The following is a 24988-nucleotide window of genomic DNA, read 5'->3' as shown; positions in this document are numbered from 1 at the left end:
CTTTATTCATAGTGAGATGGAAGAATAACTGCTCAGAATTCATGCCAAGAGATACAGTGACTCAATAATGATAGCATTCTTCTCTTCACTTGACCATCAAATACTGTAAAACCAGAAATATTCACTGCATGACATTTTCGTAAACTGGAGCTGATGGCCTTTTTTCAGGGCATTAAATTTTTGTGAATTGCCACTGGCATTTACTTCACGTAGGGTAGGCAAGAATTTTCGTGTGATTTTTAAATTCACGAATCTTGGCTCTCGCAAAATTCGAGAAATTAAAACGTACGCAAAAATTCCTGGTCTTACTGTATACAATCATATTTTTGTGTATGCTTCATTCACCAGGGGAGCGTCTTCGCATATTGGCAAAAATATCTGGAAACTGCAGGTGTAATGAATATGGATTCAGTGTCCTATCAAGCTGTGTTGTCACTGTGGCTTTCTGTGTGGAACCTGCATACCATATGACTAGCTGGTCTTGCCTCCATACCACATGCAGTGGTGGATCCAGAGGGGGTGCACTGGGTTCGCGCCCCCACTTTTTTTATTTTTGTTAAAACAAAAGAAACAAAAAGAAAAATGGGGAGTGCGTGCATCCCCCTTTAATTTCGTAAAGGCGCCTCCCCTTTACGGAATTTCTCAATCTGTCCCTGACATGACTGGCCTGTCTTGCTTAGATCATGGCCATATCTTGAGGGGAAGTGTACAGAATGTTACTTTTAATAGCATGGCAAGGCACGGCTGAAACTGCTTGGGCACATAATGTGTTAAGAAATGTTATCTAGCATGTCTTTGCTGCTGTCACTGGGGTTTACTTCTTTCTTCTTCTTCTTTTATTTGTTATTTTTTCAAATCCACAGACAGACGAAAGCTACAGTTGGCATTAATCCATCACATTGGCAAACTGGAGTCTTATGCCCAGGTAAAACTTGCAGTACTTGAAGAGCAAAGCGTTAGCTACGATCCTCTAAAGAGGCAGAGCTCTCTCCTCTCTGGTCAGGTTGGTTCTTCTGGTAATAGCTGTCTCAGTCCTTCAAGACACACTTGTGCTGCCTTCTCCAGATTATGCTGTGAGGAAAAGAGAAAGATAAAGTGAGAGAAAAAATAGGTAGGAGAAGAAAAGTAAATAAAGTAAATAAAGTAAAATTACAGCTCCTGCAAATTTGGGGTGTGTGATCTCTTCAACTTTGAAGTATTGCAGACTGACACAATTTTTGACTTGATGACATGAAATATGCATCCTTTTCAGAAGTTTGGAGTTAGGATTGAATCTGACTGAATTCAGGCTGGGATAGCTCAGTAGCAAAGGTGGATCTGGTCTTGGCTACATCTACCTCGCTGACTAATGCCCAGAGTTTGTATACGTGACCAGGATGACTCACAAGAAGCAATGCACACGGTAGAGCTTGCCAACCAACCAACTCAGATCACCTTTTTCATCCAGAGGTACATTGTATTTTGTAAAATTTCTTTGTTTCTCATTGTGTGACTAGAACATTTTACCACTGCATTGATGACCCATGACTCTAATGGTGGCAAATAAGTCAAAATGGAAACCTGTAAACTCATTTCATGCCAAATTCCAACCGAGGAAAAAAGTACTTGTAGTAATGAATGAAACGCACTCACTGATTGCATTACATCGTATGTGGATGAAGACATGAGCTAGACAACTGGAAGCATTAATGCTATCAAGCTATCCCACAAAGCATCTGTGACGGGGCTCTACAACTACAGTGCTTTACGTATTAGCGGTACCCCAAATTCCCCATCATCAGCACACTCTGCTGCGAGTGCCTCACCTGTAGTATATGTAGCCCCCGCGTCGAGAGCACAACAATCTCCTGCAGCCCATCACCAGTCAGGTCAAAGTGATTCAAAGCCAAGAGTGGGTGAGCAAAGCTTCTGGACCACAGCAGCTCATAATGTCCTTCTCCTTCTCCTCCCTTTCCACTTCCTCCTCCTCCTCCTCCTCCACCCCCTCCTCCACCACCACCACCTCCTTCTTCTTCTTCCTTTACACTTCCTCCCTCTCTTCCAGATGTTGAAGATGCAGCCTCCTCAGGCAGGTCATCTTTACTGCCTCGTTCCTTCTCACAAGAATCTGATTGGATGACTTGGCTACCTGCTTCTTGGTTTGGAATGTACTTGTACACTAGTAGCACCTGACATGAGAAAAAAAATAGCAATAAACACTATATCAGTACACATGAACAGTCAAAGCAGAAGTAATATCAGTAGTAGAAATAATGGAAGGATCAGACAGGGTAGCATAGTATTAGGTGTGCGTGACGGGTGTCTAATGGCAAATCTGATCTCCACAAACACTTTTTAAGCCCTGTCCAGGTCACGGGACTCTACTCTCTGTGACAGTGTAAGTGACATACTCTGATTTATATTGACCTATATCCCACTCAATCACCATGCAATAAGTGATATTTCATGAAATGGTGGTGACTAGAAAGCAGAGTTGGACATTGGACCAACAAAGCTTTCCAATACAACCAGCCCACAAACCCTGAGGAAAGCGTAGAATAGAGAAGCACAACATTCGGCTGTTGAGTCAACAGTCACCATGTCTGCACCAACCAAAGTGCCGAAAAGAAACCATCGAACGCCAATCCATAATGGATACATTGACAACGAAGCCATGATGAAAAGACAAGTGGAAGCCATTGCTGTTGCAATTAAAGAAGCCATAATGCAGAGCATCAATGCGGCCATTTCCTTGGACTTCGAGAAATTGCAGAAACAGCAATTAGCCCTCAAGAAGCAGATCGCCGGCCTTCAGGGGAGAACTGGCTTCTTCACAACGTCTCATTGAAGAGCAAGAGCAAGAGGAGAAAATTGCTTGAGACTGTGTGGAGTACCAAAACAACCCAAAGAAGACACAGACATGATAATCATCAAACTCGTCGACAGCAAACTCAATGTCCCACTGGCAATCAGCGACATTGATAAATCAAGTGTCACCGAAACCAGGACCTGCACAGAAGAGCCCACGACTCATCATCATAAAATTTTTGTGTTACAATGTCAGAGACCAAGTGTACTGATTGAAGCGAAATCTCAAGGGATCATGTGTGGTTGTACTCGAGGACATCACAGTGATTTGTTGAAACCTTATTTCGTGAAGCATCAAAGAAATCCTTCATGAAAAAGTGTTGGACATCTGATAGCAAAATCACGGCCCTAGTACACGAACATGGACAAGCAGACAAAAAGGTACACATTACATCACTAGCAGACATTGAGCAGTTGAATTTACTAGACTCTTTATGCATATGATTCCAAAAGAATTACAAGCTTCATCTCTCTCAATGATAAAATCTGACAACCATTGTTTAGTTTGCTCTGATGTAGTATAGATACAATATACCTCTGCTGTTTGTTGTACCTATTGTGCAGGCTGGTGTCATACACTCTGTATCAATGATGATATTAACAATTCTGAGTGGAGGCATAAAAAATGTGATTTTCTTGAACTGCCAGTTTACAACAATTGTGATAATGCAGTAAGCTTAGAATCCTGCTGTGGCATGAAGTAACACAAAGTAAGTGCTGGTTACAAGAAAAAAAAAACCCTACAAATTAAAACTTAGTCTGCAAAAATTCTCTCCCTTACCTGCCCATATGTTCCGACAAGGAGTTCGTTGTAGCCATCCCAGTCCAAATCAGCCACAGAGGTGCACAATGCACAGTCAAACACGTCGCTCTGTGGCAAGATGCTCTGGTGCTGGAACCCATCTTGCAGTACATTTCTGGTGGACATAACACATGACAAAGGGGAAAGTCACATGATTAGTCAAATACATGTACCAGATTACCCTTCTGTGTGCTTTGAGTGCCAATTGGCACAGAAAACCCCACAGCTTTGCACACATTGCCCAAAGTCCCTGGCATGGAAAGGGTTAACAACGAAGAGTGCATGTCTGCCTCTTTCAAACATTGCAGTCAGGAACCCATTGCAGTATGCAATTCCAAGGCCACTTGCATTCACAAGAGATTCAAAGCAACCATGAATGACTTTATGACACATCATCATTCATTCAATTAAGACCCCGTTTACAGTGCGAGGCCGGCCTCAATTGCGCGGCCGAGCCTCGCAATTTTGTCTGTTTACACTGCTGGGCTCGGCCGCGCTTTTGATTCAAACCTTTCAATATTTTGTCGTAGTGGCGCTCTGCTTGTAAACAAATGCAATTTGGTATTGTCTGGTTTTCAGACCCTTTGCCAAATGAATTCCGTGGCGACGAAGTCGCCGTTCGGGCAAAGGCCTTTGCCGAAGGAAAGAATCCTTTGCAGGACAAAACCACCTTAAACTATACTAGTTTTCGACGTTGAGGGGGTTAATATCCTGAATAGCGAAAGATACAGGCAAAGGGTTTGGAAGCCAGACTAAAATTGGCCGCGCAATTGGCCGCGCATTTGGCCCAGTTTGCGTTTACACCAAGAAAAGGCCGGGCTCGGCCGCGGCTCGGCCGCGGCCGAGACCACCTCCAGAGCGAGGCCAAATGCGAGGCCAATTTTGGCCTCGCATTTGGCCTTTTGCGCGTTTACACTGAAGCGGGGCTGGGAACGGCCGCGGCTGAGCCACGGCCGAGCCTCGCACTGTAAACGGGGTCCTAGAATGTTCATGCATTTAACTTTCCAGGTTCAAAGTTACATTGTACACATGTAATCTACATGGCTTTTGTGTCCTGAAACTACAACACTTATTGAATTGCACTGCTCCTTTTTTCCCCAGAATTTTTGCTCGGAAAGTTTGCAACTTTTCACCATCATTTCATGCAAATTTAGTCTATGGCCCAATAATAGGAAATGAATACTGATTAGCACAAAGTCTTATATCATGATGTAAATCATCATATTAAATCTTTAGGCAACATACATCAGAAAGTGAGTTTTATGTTTACATCTTATGTGCAGATAGCTATCATGGGCAGATGACCTTGGAGCACTATGTAATTCACAAAATAAGACTTCAGGCTTGTTTGCAGGAAATGTGAGCCATAAATAGTTCCAGAAATTCCACACACACACACACACACAAAATCACTCATCTATTTTGAAATAAAATACTTATATGGGTTCTGTGACTTCCATATTTGACATTATTGCCTCTTCTTTCTGTTGCTTATCATTTTGTTTGTTTCAACACAAGAGTATTGTGATACCCAATTTTGACATTTTCCAAATTATACATAAGATTTATGACTGCAAAAATATGACATTCAAAAGAGACATTTAAAAGGCATGCATTTACACAGCATTACATGGATCCAAATAAGCTAAACTGAACTCATAAAGCAGTCATTCCTTTTACATTTATTGTCAGTACATAGAATTGAATGGATGAAATAATATAAGATAGAGAAAAAAAAAATGTAATTGAGATAAACCTGTAAATTCAAAAGGCTGCTGAAAGATGTGATAAGATTTCAATAATGCAGTCTGTCGTTTCACTGCACAGGGGTAGCAACATTGTTGGCCTTTCTTTCTGTAACTTTGTACAGGAATCTGGAAACTGGAAAATGTTCATATGAGAGACTGTTTACCCTCAGTGTTCATTCCTAAAAACAAAAAAAGATCAAAATTTTTCCTGATGCTCAACACTGCCATAACACAGGGTTGGATTTTATCAATGGTTGTAAAATGTCAACAGTGTAAGTACACACTTGGATGTCTATCAGCTATATATTTGATAAGTGTAGACATTTTGATGAAAATCTGTTTTATCAAGGAGGTTTAATAGATGGAGTTCCAACTGGCTGTAATTATTCAAACAGTTGTCACTTTTCTATTGATGTATAAAAGAATTCCACAGGTGCATCTGTGCCTTTGGTGACGGGATTTGATGCCGTCATCTTGCTGAGCAATCTGAAGATTCATTTTGAACGTTAACTTAATGTTGGCTATATTTTGCTTGTTTATCTTTTAAATGAAACGAAATCTCACTTAATGATAAAGCTCATTAAACAAAGGTCAATCCCTTCAAGAAATATGTGCAAAAGTGTAAATCAGAGCTGTATCATGTGAAAGTGTTTAAAACTGTACCCTCCCGGAAAACCGGTTTTATCACTTTTCCACTTAATTCCTCCAAATAAAACGGATATGGAATAATCTTCGAGTATAATTCTATATTTATAGATATATCAGATTAGTGGCCGGGCACGGCCAGTCGAGCGATTTTCATTTTCATTTCATCATTTTTTGCGCAATTTCTATTCATGCATCCCCATGTCTTTACCATTATATACCACCTATCTTTTATAAGTAGGGATGGCGAAAAGTAATTACCATCACAAAGACATATTTTCGTTAGAAAGTGGCTGATGATTATGCAATGAGACATGAGTCAATTGTCTTCCTATCTGCGCGGCAGATCCAGTTTGCCACATGCTTCAAATACTTTCGAGTGGCGGCATCGAATGTGACTTCAAAGGACATACGACAGTTGTGACTCCATTCTCTTGAACCTCCTTGGTTTTATCAGCTTCACATCTCTGCACCACATACTACTTCTATCAGCAATAAATGGTGACACTTATAGTGGCCTAGCGCAATTACTAGTGTTCACTAACAGCCCTTAGTGGACTAACTTCCATGCAAACGGTAGTTAATGCAGATGTCTGAGAAGGTTTCATGCAAAACTTGTCAATGTATTAAAGCATATGAAGGTCATCATAACCTCTTGGAAATATTGGCAAATATCACTCTATGCATAAATTGATTACGATCACACATTTCATATGGGCTAATAAATCAAATCCATCGACCAATGAATTACAACAAAAATTCAGGACAGGGAAACTCCCGTAGATCTTTCATGGAAGATGGAAAATCATGCATTTATCAAGAACTGCATTCTTTGCCTTGCTAAAAAAATAGTAATTCCATTATTTCTCTCTATCGAGATGACAGGTGGTAAAGCATGAGATTTAGCGGAAATGATTGCCACATTGGCCATCTGTGGACAATCGAGGGAGGGCTTCAATTATTTACCCATACACAGCAGCCACCTCCAGCGCACTTGTCACTAGCAAACTGTAGTCATGGTTTCCTTCCTCCTGGGAGGGTGATCCCCTCTCGTCATCCAGTATCCTCTCCTGCCTTCTTTGGAGCCAGGATGATGCTGACTCCACATGGGTCGTCCTGGTGAAGAGGCGGCAGCACGTTATGGCACTGTCGTGGTGAGTATGCCACTGTTTCACAATTTCTGTTTTGGGCAGGCAAATCACATAGGAATAAAAAAATAGTTAAAAACTGTAAAAGCTGATATTTTCGCGAGGGTTTAATTGTCATGAATTTTATGAATCACTGTGGAGCTGCAAATTTAAAGGGTGTGTACAGTTCTGGTTGAGGTGAGGATTTAGCTTTTAACATTTTGCGAGATATTCAGAAACCACTCTATGAGATGTCAAAGGGCATGCAATTCTAAGGGGTATCAAAAGTTTATTTGATGAAAATCGGTTTTGAAATGGCTGAGATATCAAAAAACAAGGTGAAACAAAGAGATCCTAATGAAAGGCGTGGCCTGTCGCCTTTTATTATTATCACTTTTTGGGATATCTCAGCCATTTGAAAACTAATTTTCATCAAATAAATGCTGAATCCTTCTTAAAATTACGTGCTCTTTCATATTTCATAAGAGGTTTCTCATTATCTCACTTAGGAATGTTCAAAACATGAATACCCACCTCACCAGTACTGTACAGTCCCTTTAACAACACGCGACAATATAACCACGTGATCTTGATCACATATGGACAAGGCATTAGTGCACTTATGATAGCCCCGGCATTAAATCGCGAAAACAACATCATATAAAAATGTCTGTGACCTCATTTATAAACAAACAAAACACAAAAAATGACAAGCACCCTGAATGCAAGAATTACCAAATGCACAGAATTATGCTTGTAGAAATTACACTGGAATTAAAGAAACAGCAATAGACACGCCTTTTCATGGAGACACTGTCCAGGATTTGAGCCCTAATGTTGCACTTCTGTCCATGAGAAAGAGACCTACCGGGTAATCAAAATCTTTCCTCTATACCCAATTGTACAATGTGTATGAAATTTCAAATAGGTAGCTAAAAAAAAAAATGTAGTGAGAGTGAGCATGTAAGCACCAGAAAGTTAAGATATGGCTGAGGCATGGTTGGATATCCTCCTAAGTGAATGAAGTGAGTTACTGCATGTCTATGTCCTCCTATCTCCTACTCCTCCCTTCTCCTCCATCTCCTCCTCTTTTCATTTTTTTTTCTCCTTCATCTATTTCTTCTTGTTCCTTGTCTTCTCCTTCCTACCCTTCTTTTGCTTGCCCTCCTCATCCTTCTTATTCTTCTTGATTTTCGTCTTTAGAATACAAATTAATCTTTCTCCTTTACCCCTACAAATTCTCACAGATATTTGCAAAGCTGTGCACCATGGATGCTATCACTGGATACTGCATTCTTCTCTTTTCTGGTTTGATGCCAGTTACTGGGTATTTATTCACATCATAGAGTATCGCAGCGTGATGGAAAACACTACAATTTCCTTATTACCATATCTTTAATGGGGATATCCCGATATTGTCTTGGTCAAATGTTTGCATCATCTCAGTACTGTGTGATATTTGAAATATTCTTTTTTTTATTTTATTTTTTTTTTTTTTTTATTTTTTTGGGGGGGGAGTTATATGTTACATGTTTTCAAAAGAATACACATTTCATCAATATGCTACAAAATATTCATAACAGACATTTTGTCCTAGCACATTCTGACAAATTTACAACATATAAAATTACAGATCTGTTCTTACATGAACCTAATGACTGCATCATGTACATAAAATTGTCAAATGAAAAAGACAATGTTCCTAAATTCCTGCAAGATGCCTTGCTTCATAATTCATCAATGTTCAAAACTGAAAACAGTTATTAATACTGTCTTGTAATGCGCTTTTATCACCTTCACCAAGGAGGTTTGTCGGCACTGGTTTGTTAGTCTGTCTGTTCACAAAATAACTCAAATAACTGCTTAGTGAAGGTCTATGCTCATAAGGGCTTTTCTAGTTACACATGATTTGTTCCTGGGATGTAGCCTGAGATGCATCTAAAATATGTCACTACATGCAATGTCCTCCTTTCAGCAATCAAATTTGGCAAAGCTTTTCTCATTCCTATCAAACAATTTTTGTCCCACTGAAATATGAACAAAGGTAGGTATGTCACAGATTTTATATTCCATGATTCAAATATGACTGACTGACAAACTGTGTCTTAACACCCATATAATAAACAGGGTCAACAATACAGAACAAACATGATAAAATATCTCCTTACCATTACTCTTCGTATCCACTATGCTAAGTCGGATGTATCCACTGCGGCACCCAACCACGCTCACACGCTTCCTATCACCCAGGGTTCTACAGTCCAGCCAGAGAGCTCTGTATGTGTGTGGTGATATTCCGAGCATTCAGTAGCCATTAATATTTATCAATTTGTTAATTCTAAGTGATTAGCAAAAAAAAAATAATAATAATAACAAATACAAAAAAAAATCAACAAATTCAGAATTCTACCTAAAGCCTTCACTATCATTGGATCATATCTTGTTGAAGACATATCATTTTCATTATTTCCATTCTTCACGAATCTTGAAATATTTGCTGAGAGAGAGATAAATATATATAGAAAAAAAAGGCTCAGTGATAGAAAGTGGAATAGCACACATTTATATTTTTTTGTACACTTAGAGCCATTATGGGGACAACAAAGAAACACACAAACAGTAGATTTCTTATTACATGTACATGTATTCCACAAAAACAAATGTGTATTTCTTGACAAACCATATCATCTCCAGAAATCTTGACACTGATTTCATTTTCACTGTTTGAATTGGAGTATACACCTTTTTTTCTTAATGGTTTAAAATGTTTCCTCCATAGACCTTCACAATACCATAAAACATCACATTCATGGTCCAGCTTTGCCTAATTGGGACCATATGCTACTATTTTCACATGCTTATATGGCTGCATGGATAATGCAATATACAATAAAATCCAAACAGTGCTCAAAGTGTCGCACATGAAGCAATGCTACATTATCAGCATGCCTTTCACTCTGCTGACCACCATTTCAACTTACACACAGGGTAAATCAGCAAACTCTGGAAAACTGCCACTGATTGGGTGCTCAGAGAAGCGACTGCCAACTTCCTGTAATTTCGGGAGAAACGGGTACACTGTACTGTCAAAATGGAAACTTTGCTGTGATCTAGTTTCTTGTGCCAGGCAAATTAGAGTGAACTTTGTCCTTCTACAATTTGCAGATGACAGTATTTTTTTTTTTCTGTTTGGACATCTCTACCAAAACATTTGTGTGTTACAAATCATTGTGAGCCTATTATGTTAAAGTTCAAGCATAGTTGTCAGAAGAGCTCAAAATCTTTAACCATTTGGAATTTTCTTGCTATATAATGAATAGCAAATCTGTTTTAATCTGGATTTCAATCCTGAACAATGCTCAAATATTGCCCTCAACCAGTGAATCGATTTTCACTGTTGGACATATCCTGCTGAAAAAAGCATGTTTCCTTGAAGTCTATGTTCCAGATTATTGCTTAGTATTGTTTGATATACTGATAAACCATACATGCCCACGTTTGAAATTTTCAAGGGAAGAAAAATCAATCAGTGATTAAGCATACAATTGTGAGTTAGAGGACTTACTTCCAATGTTCAACATCAAGTTATACTTCTCTATCAATACTGAAGCTGTTTGTAGAGTGTTTTATGGAAGGAAGCAAGAAAAACTTACATTCCATGTTTGCACTGTATCCCTGTACATGTGAACTTGCTTATCAGAGCCAGTCAGGAGAAATACCATTTCCCCTTTTCCGTCCTCCATGATTCTGGAGAGAAAATGACAAACATAACTCTTCAGTACAACAATAGTTTACAGAACAGCATCATAGCTGCATTTACACCATGTTACCCGGCGGCCACGGCAGCCCCTTTGCCCAAAGCATAGTGCGTCGTGGGTAGTTGTAAAATGGGTAGCGAGAATCCTGCGATCTCATTGGTCGAGAGCTATATGTTGACTTTGTACTGGCCGCACACTGAGTCACAGTGGTAAACATGTTATCGCGCACTTGTAGCAAGAGTACGCGCACTTGTAACAAAGGTTCGCGCACTAAGCAAGCGTTCGCGCACTCAGTACGAGACGCCTATTGGCTAGAATAGCCATGCATCAGTTTTTACTGGATGCATGGCTCTGAAGAAAAACCATGCATCCAGTAAAAACTGATGCATGATTTTTGGACTCTCGTCTATGGCAAGCCAAAAGGAAAGGCATCCAGTAAATTTGTCATTGGGTAACACAATAGAAAAATGGATTTTTGGCAAGAAAATTACCCATTCTATAACACAGATGACGCACACGTCTTTTCGTGCCTCAGGCGGAATAAAGTGTGCATGCGGTAACTATGGAATTAAGCCTAAACCCACTCGGCTTCACCTCGTGGGTTAAGCATTCCATAGTTACCTTATGCACACAATTCCGACTGACGCACTCAGACCTGTGTGCCATTTGTATAATGAGGCATTCTCCTGTTTTCTCCTCTTCATATTCCAGTCTTTTTCATTCCAGTCCTCACCCCGATGAACATATAGCCATCAGACACTGTTCTCATGGTGTCTAGTCAGGCTAGATTAGCAACATTTTCCATCGCGTCCTGCTATGGACCGTCTCCAAGTATTGTTATGACCTACATGTATTACGTGCCATCACGTTTTGTTGCATTCAACCCATTTCATTATGGCCTACCATGGCAAAGTTTTTGATTGTTTAAAAATCTGATATGGCATCCATGGCAATTACGGCCTGTCATGTTTGCCCATCCCGTCCTATCCAGTTGTCTCACATGCCTCCTGTTCTGTCTAAGGTGGCCTGAAATGTGACTGCCATGGCCGCCAGGGACATGGTGTAAACGCAGCATCCCAAAAAGTCAAAAGAGTTTACTACTTGCTATTTGGTATAGCCCTTTTATCATCATCGTTCACCATACAAAAATATCACATGCACTGTCATGTTGAATTACCAGTGAGGTTTCATGCTCTTCATGCTTTGTTTTTGCTTTTTATAATGCAGTGATGACGATTGATGAGAAATTATGGTCACAATTTACTTCTTGCTGCAAAAGTAGTACACAAAGAGCATAAAAATATGTACTTACTCTGTATGGCATAGGAAGAACGGAGTGAAATCCAACTCAATGTTTGTCCAAGTTTCTGTAAAGACAAGGAAAATGAAAAACAGTTGTGTTAGGTTGCACAATGATTGCTTTTGAAATGTTGGTGGCAGGCCCTTGCACATTAATTCCTCTTTTTCCAACAGATGAACAAGAAAACTAAAATTTCCATGTGTCTGAAGTAAAAATTTCATAATCATTGTGAGCAGTCCTAGGTAACTACTAGATATGCATCAAAACACACCAAAATAACAGCTGCTATTGTGCAACTGTTTCAGTTTGCTGCATACTTGAGCACAGTAGAACAATGTTAGTATCATCATAATAAGAGCAAGGCATGGGTACCTAACCTTTGCCAGGGCAGTGCCCAATACAATTATCTGCCAAATCTAACCTTACAGTACATGTATTGTTGCCTGCTTAATTTAGTATAAACTAATAGGTACCAAAACAACTTTGACGACCCTTAGATGAATCCATTCTTGACACTTCAACACAACACTTACGGGCAATGTTTTCCAGGACATATTCTGAGCCTTTTTCCCATGGGGCATATATATTGAGATTGTGAGTTGGGTTTTCGGTCTGTGCATCCTGCATGTAGATACAATGACAACGTAAATAGTGGTGAACTAACCTATAAACAATGACTAACGTAAATAGTGGTGAACTAACCTATAAACAATGACTAACGTAAATAATGGTGAACTAACAATGACTAACGTCCAAACCTGAAAATAGCTGATGACTGACATTTCCAAGGAGGTTGTGTACAATTTGGACAATGAAATTACTGAAGATACATTTGAAACCATATACATTAAATCAGAAGTCAATAATATTCATTGCATGTTCTCATAAGAGTTCACCTCATTAACAAGTTTTGTGGTACATAATGAGTCAACTTACTATTCGACTTTGCTCTATGCGGAAGTGTACTATTTCTACTGATATTGCTATTCTGAAATAAAATGTGCTTACTTCCAGAATGTTTAGCAATAAAATGACAACAATCTGTACAACTGGGACTGTAGGTGATGAACGAGTGATTGATATTTGGAAGTGTTGTTTACTATTCATTTTCTACAAGGAAAAGAAAATAGTTCAGTGCACTCCCATTATAACATTTACAACAATATTTTGTTACATCAACTTAAAGATTCAGGTCCAAAAATGTTCATCTTCTATATATCTTTATATACTCTTCTTCTTTTTCTGTTCAGCTAAAACAAAATTTTGAAATAACAAAAGAAAACTGCGGGTACTGAGGACTTTGTTACAATGGGAGTTATCTGTAAATTATATCCCTCTTCGGATTTTAATAAGAAAGAGTTACAGGTATCTAACTCTGTATCACCTTTGTGAATGTGATCCCAATGATGTGTCCTCCATCTTTCTTCAGTCTCTTGTAGGAGTGAATGGATATAATTTCTGCATCATCTGAAATATAAGCAATGCATCACAGTCATTTGGAAGAAAACAGTTTTCATCAGATTTCATAGACTTCTGATGGCAAGAAGACAAACCAGTTGAACATAATATGGTGATAGGGAGGGTAAAAACTTTTGGGCTTTGGGACGTAATGAGAAAACAGATTAAAGATGGATTACAAAGCAATTTGTTGGAAGTTCGAGGATAGACACATTCATATGCTTATATACTTAAAATATTCAGAATCTTTCTTTCTCATTCGCCTTCCACCAACCTCCCTGATACACAAAGGGGCATGTGGATGAGTTAAACTCAAAGAAAAAATATCAAAAACTTCGGAAATTACCTGAAAACAGATGAATTAACATTTAAAATTGTTACCTCAATGAACTTAATAGGAAAGAGAACAGAGAGGGAATTTTCTGTTGCTGACTTTGCCCGTGAAGTTTACTCATGTCTTAAGAAATTAACTTCAGGAGGGCAATATATCATTTTCATAATCATCTTCTACCAGTAGCCACTATACCTCCTCATCACAGGCCTCGAAATAGGATTTTGGAGGGGCAAGGCCATTTAGAAAAGGGCACTTTTTCCAAGAGGCCAGGGCACTTAAGTCAGTCAGAGGGGCACCAAGGCCACATTGGAAAGGGCATGTTTGGTGTTTATGAAAAAAGAAAGAAGAAAAACAAACCGAGAAAAACAAACAAACACACACACACACACACACACACACAAAGTGCAACACACAACAAAAACCTCTTCCCTATAGCTGTAACACATTCCCGATCTCCGTGTTTCTATCAGGTGAAATGACATCTTTTAAAACAGGAATAAAACAACAGTAGGTATTGATTGAAATTCGACACCCTTTCAGGCCAGGCAGGCCAGGCTGCCATGAAACTTCAAAGCACATTTTCCGACAGCTGGCTGGCAAAACCACAAGGCAAAGGAATTTGCGTGCGCGTGTAGATTGCTATGATTAGTCTGTGACAGACAGTTCATGACCTCCAAGAATGCGCCAGTACGCGCGGTTTCTTCTGTTGATTGGTCTCTCTCTCTCCACCCCTCCCCATTCCCCAGTCTGGCACACCTTGGCATCGTGGGATTTTTCTTTTTTCTTGGTGAACTTGGTGTTCACTCTTTACTACTCTATCTGAATATGCGCTGCCTAGCTAGTACATACTCGCGGCCGCTGCGCTGCGGAGGCAGTCGGGACGGTAAAAGCCGGTCGGGCGTACATGTACGTACACGTCGTCTCGTACCTCGGAAAGATACTTTGAGTTTGAATCAGATATATCGGGACGCGAGTGAACTGAAGGTATGATATTTGAGATCAGGAAAGTTGTTCAAGCTTATTAAAGAGACTCTGAGAAAGGGCATATCATACGTCATAAATAATAACTTTCATTCTAAAAGGGCCCCAAGAAAAAGGGCACATTTTTTTTTGGCCGTAACTTTGATCAAAAAAAAAAAGGCATTGCGGCCAACGAGAGGGGCACCGACGGCCATGGCCGTCGGTGGCCGTCGGTTAATTCGAGGCCTGTCATCATCACCATCCTTATTCAACTTCTGATGATATTTTGGCTAGCCCTCATCAGACCACTCTTCCTTCCGCTATCAATGCTGTCCTCCCATCCTTTCATTTTCCGACTTTCATCTTCAAAATTGCCTGTGCAACCTCTAAATGATTATGGAACTAAATCATTATAATATGTACATTCATCTTTTTTTTTTTAATCTCAAATGCATCATGCATAATAACTAAGGAATGATAGCAATTTGATCATGCTTTTCAAATGGGTCAATCTATGACACAGAAAACCCATTCATTTTAACAAAAGTGAACAAACCTGGGATTCCAGCAAAGTGGATCTCCTTGGCGACGGGCTTGAGCTTGCCTCGCTCCTGGTCCGTCATGTACTCCAGGGAGACAACTTTGTCCTTGAGGGGAGCCACAAGGACTTTTCCAATTCCACCTGGATACATCAGTGACGTGAGGCCATAGACGTTGCTCTGACACGGCAGGGAAGTGAAGTGGGCCTCGTGGAAACCATGCCGTTCTGCCATTTTTGCAGTTCCAAGAGTAGTGGCAACAACAAAGAGACACTATGTTATTCGCTGCTGTCTTATCAGGTATACTGAAAGAGAAAGGGAATGAATCACAATAAAATAATTAAAATTGTCTATATATACATGTAGGACATCAACTACTTTCTGCATTCTTCACTGTGTCCATGGTGGTGGTTTCAACTCGATACAAGTGGCATCTCATCCCCTAATCTAATCCCCTAATCTCATCTCATGATTAGATCTGCTCAAATAGTCAAAACACAAGATAATAAGTATATAGACAAGGACGTTTTTGCACAAATAATTTTAGCCGATCTAAATCAGAAAAATTCAAATTGAACAGTTTTAGTGGTGGTAACATAGACTTGATATTTGCATGTTATTCACTGTCGCTCTAAATGTATCACATCAAATTTGAAAAAATACCCACCCAGAACTCAATGGCTGAAGTATCTTTAATTTCATAGTAGACTACCAATATACAACTAATCTACTTTGTAGTAGTATTACTACAAAGTACTACACAAAGTAGATTAGATGTCACTATATATTGTTAGTCTACTAAGTTAAAGATATGCAATTATGCATTATAATTGCACCTGGACGGGAGATGGGGGGTACATAGACAGCAAAAATCCATCTGTCAAGAGAAGCTAGTTTTTTCATCATTTTTTTTTTTCAACATACAATAGCAATAAGTAAGAAATCCTTTCCAACGCGGCAACAGGAGACAGAGCCAGGGCGGGAGAAATTAAATCTCAAGCGGGAGAACGGGAGATTTTGCAAAAATGGGTTTTCGGCGGGAGATCTCCGTCGAAAATGGGAGAGTTGGAGTCTCTGGGGGCGGGGTACACCAGTGGCGAATCCAGAGGGGGCTCACCGGTTGCCCGCCCCCTCTTTATTTTTTGTTAAAACAAAAGAAATAAAAAGGACAAAATTGGGGGGGTGCGTGCGCCTGCCTTAAATTTTGTAAAGGCGCCTCCCCTTGGCTTTATGGAATTCCTGGATCCGCCCCCTGGTGCTGTACACGTACACTGCACTGCAATGTGCATCAACAAAATCAATAGTAAATTTACTGCATATCTTTAGCACTAACATAACCAAAAAAAATCCTCCTTTGCTCCCCCTGCCCCCCCCCCCCCACCCCCACCACCGCTTTCGCTTCTGTGGTCCCCAGCACTCGGAATTCGGACTCAAGAGGATTGCTGACTAGCATTGTATTGAGGGTACATATTACTAGTACGCGTATGATTTTAGGCATAAATTTGTGTATGCCAATTTGTCAGTGCAACACACCACTAACGTTATCGCACCTATTTTAATTCAGTTAATCATATGAATTAATTCCTCATGCCTTGGGCTTGCCTTGGCCCTTATTGCCCTCGGTTGGGCCTTGATGTCTTGGCCTTGGCTTTGATCTTGGGACACTACACTCACACTTTCTTCTTTCTTATTAGATTTCAGGTTCTTCATGTTCTTCTTTGTCATTTTAACTTCAATGTCCTGAAGGCATATATTACACTTGCAGCTGGAATTCCTTCGATTAGGCATAAACAGAAGGCAGAAACGAGTACATACCTGCTGCTCGCGCTCAGTATGCTTGCAGTAGCCTAGATCTATTTACAGTACAAATACATTAAAACATGGCTGATTAATTACAACATCAGTTTAAGTGTGTGGGACTGTTTCAGTGCACACGGAAGCTCTATGTACGCACCACGCACGAGGTGCTCCCACACCGAACTGTTGGTGCTCCTTGCTTGCGCAATACCATGTGCGTGTACGGTGGTGTGTACGTCTGATAAAATGGCGAGTATTGCCGAAGCCACGAGGATGGGAGACGACAATGTGACCGAGAAGAACAGCACGGAATCTGCTGAATTCCAATCTGTCAAACCAAAATCAGCCAGGAAACGGAAAATTGATAGCGACCAGATGGATACACTACCTGTTCAAACACAAGAAAGTTCGGATAAGACCGTGAAAAGACCACACTTCCCTCCGCTCAAAGGAGCGAGGTTACTCGTAAGTTGGCTACTTATGTGTATCCCCATCCCTCCATTTTCGTGTTAGTGGTACCAATGAGCTATTGATATTGCACTGGACTGCCATTTAAAGGGACATTCCAGACGATTTTCATAATTTCACATTATGTAGTACATAAATCAACAACTCCATGTATAGATTTGGGGAATTTATTGTGGTTCTTGAGCAGAGAAACAATACTTTGAAAAATCTTAAACAAATTACACTGCACAAGGATGATGACATGAGAGGTTCACATATTTCAGAAATGTACCAGTGTAATTCCATTACAATACCGCTTTCTTGCGAGTTCACCTGTGTATAATTTATGCATGCCTTCTTCTTTTGTTCTGCTTCCTTGAGCCCCTACTCATGCATTCTTATGGTGACTCTGCCATGTCATCATCCTTGTTCATTGCAATTTGTTCTAAATTTTGAAAATATTCTTATTCTTCATCCCAATTATCACAAATTCTGAAACTCTGTCCTCAGTATACCTAATTCATAGTTGATCAAACGTAAGAATCTACAAATCATCCGGAGGTCTCCTTTAAGATTTATGCAGTACTGGTAGCAGCTAGATGTCTAGTGCAATAGTGTAGGTCTAGCTTGTCTAAAACCTAGCTATTTCGAGTTCAAGTCCTGTAAACCAACGTAAACAACTTCTGTAAGATTAAATTTATGCCTGGCTATAAATTAAATTACAACTGCTGAACCACTTGGTTTCCTGGTGATGAGATGTCGATGGAGACAGACTGATCATCTCACCTGCCATGCTCGTTAGAGACGTTACTCAGTTTCACTCATTCTAATTTCTCCATCTACAGTGTAGTCTAAAGTACTTTTAAACTACTAATCTACTAACCATGTTATTTCTTCCCTGTTCCCATGGTCGGCATGGACTTGACCATGCATCGATCATGATCCACTTTGATTTTGATTTTGTACTGGTACCATCTTCTTCTTCGTCTTTACTTGAATTCCTCCAGTAAGGAGAACTGCTAAAGTTGCAGAGTTGTCTAAAATGTGAGGTCTATGAATGAATAGTCACAATGTCACAGGATAACAACAGGATAACAACAGGATAACGATAATGGTACTACACAGCTGTACGTTTGGTATGTATGGTGAAAAGAAAGCTCAGAGATCGGTTATGAAACGGGGGGGGGGGGGGGGGGGGGGGGGGGTTCCAGTCAGAGAGGGAGACAGTGGAGTTGCAGCAAGATCCAAGAAGAGTGAGTCTGGTAAAGCATTTGGGTGGTGTTGCAGTTTTGGTGAGATGTGTTTTCCATCGCTTTGGCCACTTGGTGAGGAAGCTGTCTCTGAGGGTTTTGTACAGTGAGCATTCACCCACCAGGTGGGTCACTGTTTCATCAGTGCAGCCACAAAGGCATCCTGGGCTTGTTTTGCCTCTTATGGTGTGAAAGCAAGAGTTGGTTGGGTATACCCCGCTGAGCAGTTGGGCTTTGATGGGTATTGCTGGTCGGAGTTGTGAGGGAATGATAGAGGGCAGGAGTTTGTGTTCATGACCCAGGACGGTGGAGATGCAATTTACGTCCCACTTGACCAAAAGATCGGTCTGTATCTGGTTGGTTGTTGGGGATATGTTCCGCGGAGACTGCGTGCGTCTGGCTTCTCGGAATCCCCTACTATACAGAGGAGAGCTGATAAAGTCAAAAAAATAAAAGACTCCTCCAGACAGATGGATTTTTCTGTCTAGCAGTAGCAGTTCACCAACTCATATGGCTCTCCTTCAAGACGTTTGACTTTTAATTATTGCCTATCTCATCAAATATCAATATTGAAGTGTTTATAGCATGACAGATATGCATTCTTGATTTTATGTAGAGTTACTTTTGTCTTTGTACCAGATGTGTGCGTTGTTGTGGAATACTGGAATGTACAAAATGTATGTGGGAGATATTTGCATGTAGCTACTATTTCATAGAGTAGACTCTACATGATATTGAATAAACCAGGCCAAGACAGCCCAAACAAACAAACAAATAATTAGATAAAATGAAATTAAATTATGAATGGCTGTACTGTTTAGTTGTAGGGGCTGCCTTTTTTGTCTCCAAAAACTCATAAGGCAAGGTAGACAGATACACATCTTATTCAATCCTGGTTTTGAAATCAAATGCAGTGTGAGACGAAAGCTAATGAATACTTGTTTAATTCTGAATTGTTGATGTAGGAAGGAAACACAGAAGTGCGTAAGATACCAGTTCCTGCCAACAGATACACACCACTCAAGGAGAACTGGATGAAGATCTTCACACCTGTGGTGGAACATCTCAAGCTGCAAATACGATTTAACCTCAAAACAAGACAAGTGGAATTACGGGTAAATAAATTTTGACTGTAAATCTTGAAAAAAAAAAAAACAACAACAACAAAACACAAGAACTTATACTGTAAAAGTGGAAATTTTTTCGGTGTTAAAATTTTCACGCATTTCGCGCAACCAGAAACTAGCGCGAAAATAAAAGCATGCGAATATTTTTGCTTGCCATATGTTCCTGTGCGTGATGTCTTGATTCCGCGGAATTAAAAACATGCGAAACTCTTCTTACCCGGCCAAGCGCGAAAAATTAGTCGCGCAAAAATATCCACTTTTACAGTATTTGGAATTGCCTTATGTTATTGCCATATTGAGGCACTCTAGGTAGGTACAGTATCTATCCCCCCCCCTTTTTTTTTTTTTGTATTTCAGTGGTAGTATTTGTCTAGTGCATGTGCTGTAAGAATTGTTGTCCATTCCAACAAACCAAATTATGAGATGTGTAAGTGGCCATCAAATGAGACTGGTTAAGTGGACATCATCCTTCACATAATTTTCAAAAATGTGCTGACAAACATGCTAGTAATAACACAATGTGTGGCCCTTCATAATCATGCAGTGTAGATTCCATTTCATAATGAATGGTTGCTTTGACAGATGTTGCAATGCCATTTACCCTGTTTAATTTGTTCCAGTGTCACTACAATTTGTATTTATACCTTGCCACGACATTGATTTTCTTCACTCATTCTTCCTTGATCTCTTCCTTTCAGTCGTCTGAGGAGACACAAGAGGTCAGTGCCCTGCAGAAGGGACATGACTTTGTCAAGGCATTCATTCTTGGCTTTGAAGTTGAGGTAATATATATATTAGTCACAGTCGTTGTCTGGAAATGATGTCTTTACTGTTCTGTGCTACCTGAAAGAATTGACATCATGTTATTTCACAAACATAATATACTAGATTGGATCATCCATGAGTACTGGCTTGTTAGAAAAGTTAATAATGACTCTCTATGGTGATACGGGTGTAGACTTCAGGCCCCTGATTGGCAAAGGGACTTACTCATAAAGTTTCTGTTGAGCTTGTTGTACAACATTTTATCAGTCATAATTGAGAGATCTACTTTTCATTTGGTTTGAGCAGCAATGATGCACTTTTGCCAATCTCAATAATGTAGAAGTCATCTCAAGATAAAGCGCAACATAATTTGATTCTTGTCATATGATATGTTAATGAGCTGTATTCATATGTCTTTTATACAAATAGAGATTTATTTATCTGTTTATCTTATTATTATTGTCATTTTATTTGCTTAGTCATTTTTTAAAAATCATGTTGATGTCTGTCGAACCAAGGATTGCACAATCTGAAAATGGTCTGCACCAATATTTTACTAATTTATCATGCAATATATTCTGGTTTATCATGAAGGATGCCCTGGCGTTGCTGCGTCTCGACGAACTGTTTCTGGAGTCATTTGAGGTGACCGACGTCAAACCCCTGAAGGGAGACCACTTATCACGGGCCATCGGGAGGATAGCTGGGAAAGGGGGAAAGACAAAGTTTACCATTGAGAATGTCACCAAGACCAGGATTGTGCTGGCAGATTCCAAGATCCATATCCTCGGCTCGTTTCAAAACATCAAGATTGCCAGGACAGCTATATGTAATTTGATCCTAGGTAAGAACAACCATATTCTCACCTACGTGCAACTCCTCATTGTTATTTATTTGCAGTTACCAATATATATTTCATGGCATATAACTATGTTAGAATGATGGATTGTGTTCATTAGCAATAAAATGATATGTCTCTACTGTAATAAGACAATTTTGATTCTGTCATACTTTAGATTAGCTTCAGAGGTAGTTTCAAAAAATGTGACAAAATGGTGACGAGAAAAAACAAATACTCTGATCAATCTGTGTCATTGTGATTTTGTTTGTATTCCAATGCTGCCGGGAGTACCCATATTGCTTTCTTTTACGACTTTGCACTAGACATATTAGTTCAGGAATATCCATACAGACTGAGTAAATGTGCCATGGTCATGTTCAATAGTTTTTAAGTCTTTTTGTTATTGTTCTGTAAGCTTTGTCAGTGTGGAAATATTCCTCACAGATTGATAGTTCACTTACGTTTCTGCATTCATTTGTGCCTTCAGGGAGCCCTCCATCCAAGGTTTATGGAACCATGCGAGCAGTAGCGAGCAGATCAGCAGAGAGATTTTGACAAACTTTTTGAAAACTGACTGATTAGTGGTGAATTTGACAATTTAAAAAAAGAAAGGAATATGAAGGACATCATTGTGCATGTTGTGACAAGCTACGACCATTGTGACTCCACAAAGTTTCCCTGATTGCCGCTATGTTGGTGACTTTGCATGCATATCCAGCCAGCGATGACCTCTGCAGTGGACAGCATAGAGGACAGGAAGTGATGAAAGTGGACAGTGTTCATGCCAACACTAAATATAACCCTATCATGTGCAGTCTGTGAAGGGTCAAGTTTAGAGAATAACAACAGTTTGTCACAGTTAATACCATTGCGGAGCTTCTCTTCTGTAAGTGACACTACAGTGACAGAACAGGATTGATGTTGTCTCATATGCATCAAGGATGAAGATGTCTCGCATCACAAGAGTTTGGGTTGTGATTGCACATATCTCTTTGATATGCTGTTGTGGATTGTTCCCTGAAGTGGAAAGAAATGATCAGTATTGACCCATAACATATAACATCCAGTATGCCCACATTAAGGAAGTTTTAAAACATTAAAAGTATACAGTAATGAAGCCATTTGATTATTTAGCAGATTTTCAGCCCACTGACAAACCATGAGCAAGTAACAATTTCTGTGTTGCCTACACTGCATTTAAGAACCAGTTTCTGTGGATTCATACCCAAAGATGACCATCTATATAATTTATAACCCTTGATAAGAAGACTAAGATTTTCTTTGACCTGCAACAAAGCACTGCTTTAGTGGACTGGAAAATACATGGAGTTTTCATGTACCATATCTGTACCTGTCACAAAAATTGCTTTTCAACCAAGTATCTGAAACATATATGAACTGCTCTAGTAAAGCCTATATTGTTCCACGTCAACATGTTTGTTTTGAAACATGTTCTGTATGTAAAGTTTATATATCTTTATTCTCAGCAGATGAAGTAGCATCAGTACCACACCAGTAGTTGTTGCTTCAAAGCCTAAATGGATGATACAGTTTAAGTTGAGATGGGGCTTCGGGTTTCCAATGTTGTTAGATGATGATCTTTTGACATACAGAAAAACCTCTCTTGAAATTTGGAAGCGCATATAATTTCAAGAGAAATTCAAAGTTCATTTGATGAAAATTGGTTTTGAAATGGCTGAGATATCCAAAACAAAGAGATACTAATAAAAGGTGGGACCTACCTGTTATTAGGATCGTTTTCTTTTACTTTGTTTTTGAATATCTCGGCCATTTCAAAACCAGTTTTCATCAAATAAACTTTGAATTCCTCTTAGAATTGTATGCTCTGTAGCATTTTATAAGTGGTTTCTACGTTTATGGCGAAAAGTTACAAGCTGAATCTTCACCTCAACTACTGTTATACCATTCCTTAAAAATCAAATTTTCCTTTACATTTTAATGACTAAAATGAATGTTCAATTTTAAAAAAGCAGATAAAACTTAATTCTTTATTGTATTGATATATATAGAGTCACCTCCTAGATGTATTTGTCCTCTTTATTAGAAAGAGTCATCATCACTATGTTGAGACAAATTGCCATACATAATTATTTTGTAATCGAACATATTAATTTTGGGAGACTACCTGGTATATATGATAAGTATAACAGAAATAGAGAGAAATGTCAAAATAGTTATGATAAAGAGTGTAATAACTTCTTTAAAAAGGCAAAATCACCACCACTATGATTTGTGCATTTTGCAATTTACCAATGTTCTTTGTAATCTGAATTCGTGTCTACCATTTGTAGCAGAAAATTATGTAGCATTGCATTGTCTCTTCTCTGAGAAAATTGTTTTGGAGTGACATATTTATTTCTGATGGTGTTACAAAGATGCTTGGCAGTTGAGACAAACAAGAAATAATATTGATTCTATTCCCTATAAACATCAATACTTATAGCACTTGTCAAGAGTGTTTTGTGTCATCGAAATTTCCTTTACCAAGTATTCTACTCTGCCATTGAAACCTGAGGTGATACCACAATCGGCCTAATGGCATACCCTGTTGGTCCTGGATTATTAGGAGGCAATAGCAACTTAAATAAGATTCATTAGTAAAGTGTGACAGACATTTTTGCAAAGATTTTTTGTTCTCATTTGGTGATAACATCAATTTGCAGTGTAAATGTGATGTGTATATATATATATATATATATATATATATATATATATGTATATCAAGAGTAGAAACAGTCGCATAAACACCGCAGGAGCCAAAAAATTGGACTGACGTTTCGGTCAAACACCTTTATCAAAGTCTTTGATAAAGACTTTGATATTAAAAGGTCTTTGACCGAAATGTCAGTCCAATTTTTTGACTCCTGCAGTGTTTATACGACTGTTTCTACTCTTGATATCTATTCATTACACACCGACGCAGAACTTTCATATTTTGATATATATATAAATATATATATATATATATATATATATATATATATATATATATATATATGTACAATATATATATATACACACACCCACACACACACACACTGTAATCATAATTTCGTGGTCATGGATATGCGAAAAATGCACATGTATACTACATATGACCGCATTGTTACAATGATATGTGTAACATCATAGGACCATAGCATTTTCAAGAATGTGAAACGTGAGAAATCTTCATTTGTGTTAAGATGTTATAGCAAGTACAGTTTGATGGAGCCCCATTAT

At 39.1% G+C, this 24988-nt stretch overlaps 2 protein-coding genes across 2 annotated transcripts; one reads left to right on the top strand and one right to left on the bottom strand.

Moving 5' to 3' along the window:
• Positions 1 to 634: 634 nt before the first annotated feature.
• On the bottom strand, positions 635 to 15752 carry LOC139708140 (KICSTOR complex protein kaptin-like). The gene is made up of 11 exons (XM_071620117.1): positions 15536 to 15752; positions 13612 to 13694; positions 12761 to 12848; positions 12240 to 12294; positions 10843 to 10916; positions 10151 to 10223; positions 9338 to 9444; positions 7009 to 7222; positions 3629 to 3764; positions 1806 to 2168; positions 635 to 1071 (listed from the first exon to the last, which is right to left on the bottom strand). The coding sequence occupies exons 1-11, from the start codon at positions 15750 to 15752 to the stop codon at positions 1000 to 1002; spliced, it is 1482 nt and encodes a 493-aa protein (XP_071476218.1). The 3' UTR covers positions 635 to 999.
• A 1809-nt stretch (positions 15753 to 17561) lies between these two features.
• Positions 17562 to 24329, top strand: LOC139708139 (RNA-binding protein pno1-like). The gene is made up of 5 exons (XM_071620116.1): positions 17562 to 17780; positions 19978 to 20127; positions 20838 to 20921; positions 21499 to 21748; positions 22233 to 24329. Exons 1-5 carry the CDS (start codon positions 17562 to 17564, stop codon positions 22298 to 22300), a joined length of 771 nt encoding a protein of 256 aa, XP_071476217.1. The 3' UTR covers positions 22301 to 24329.
• Positions 24330 to 24988: the final 659 nt, after the last annotated feature.

This window comes from Diadema antillarum, unplaced genomic scaffold (assembly GCF_040938485.1).
Source record: "Diadema antillarum isolate AM-2024a unplaced genomic scaffold, OU_Dant_1.0 seq00001312_RagTag, whole genome shotgun sequence".
NCBI classification, from domain to species: domain Eukaryota; kingdom Metazoa; phylum Echinodermata; class Echinoidea; order Diadematoida; family Diadematidae; genus Diadema; species Diadema antillarum.
This window is presented reverse-complemented; position numbering and strand designations above follow the sequence as displayed.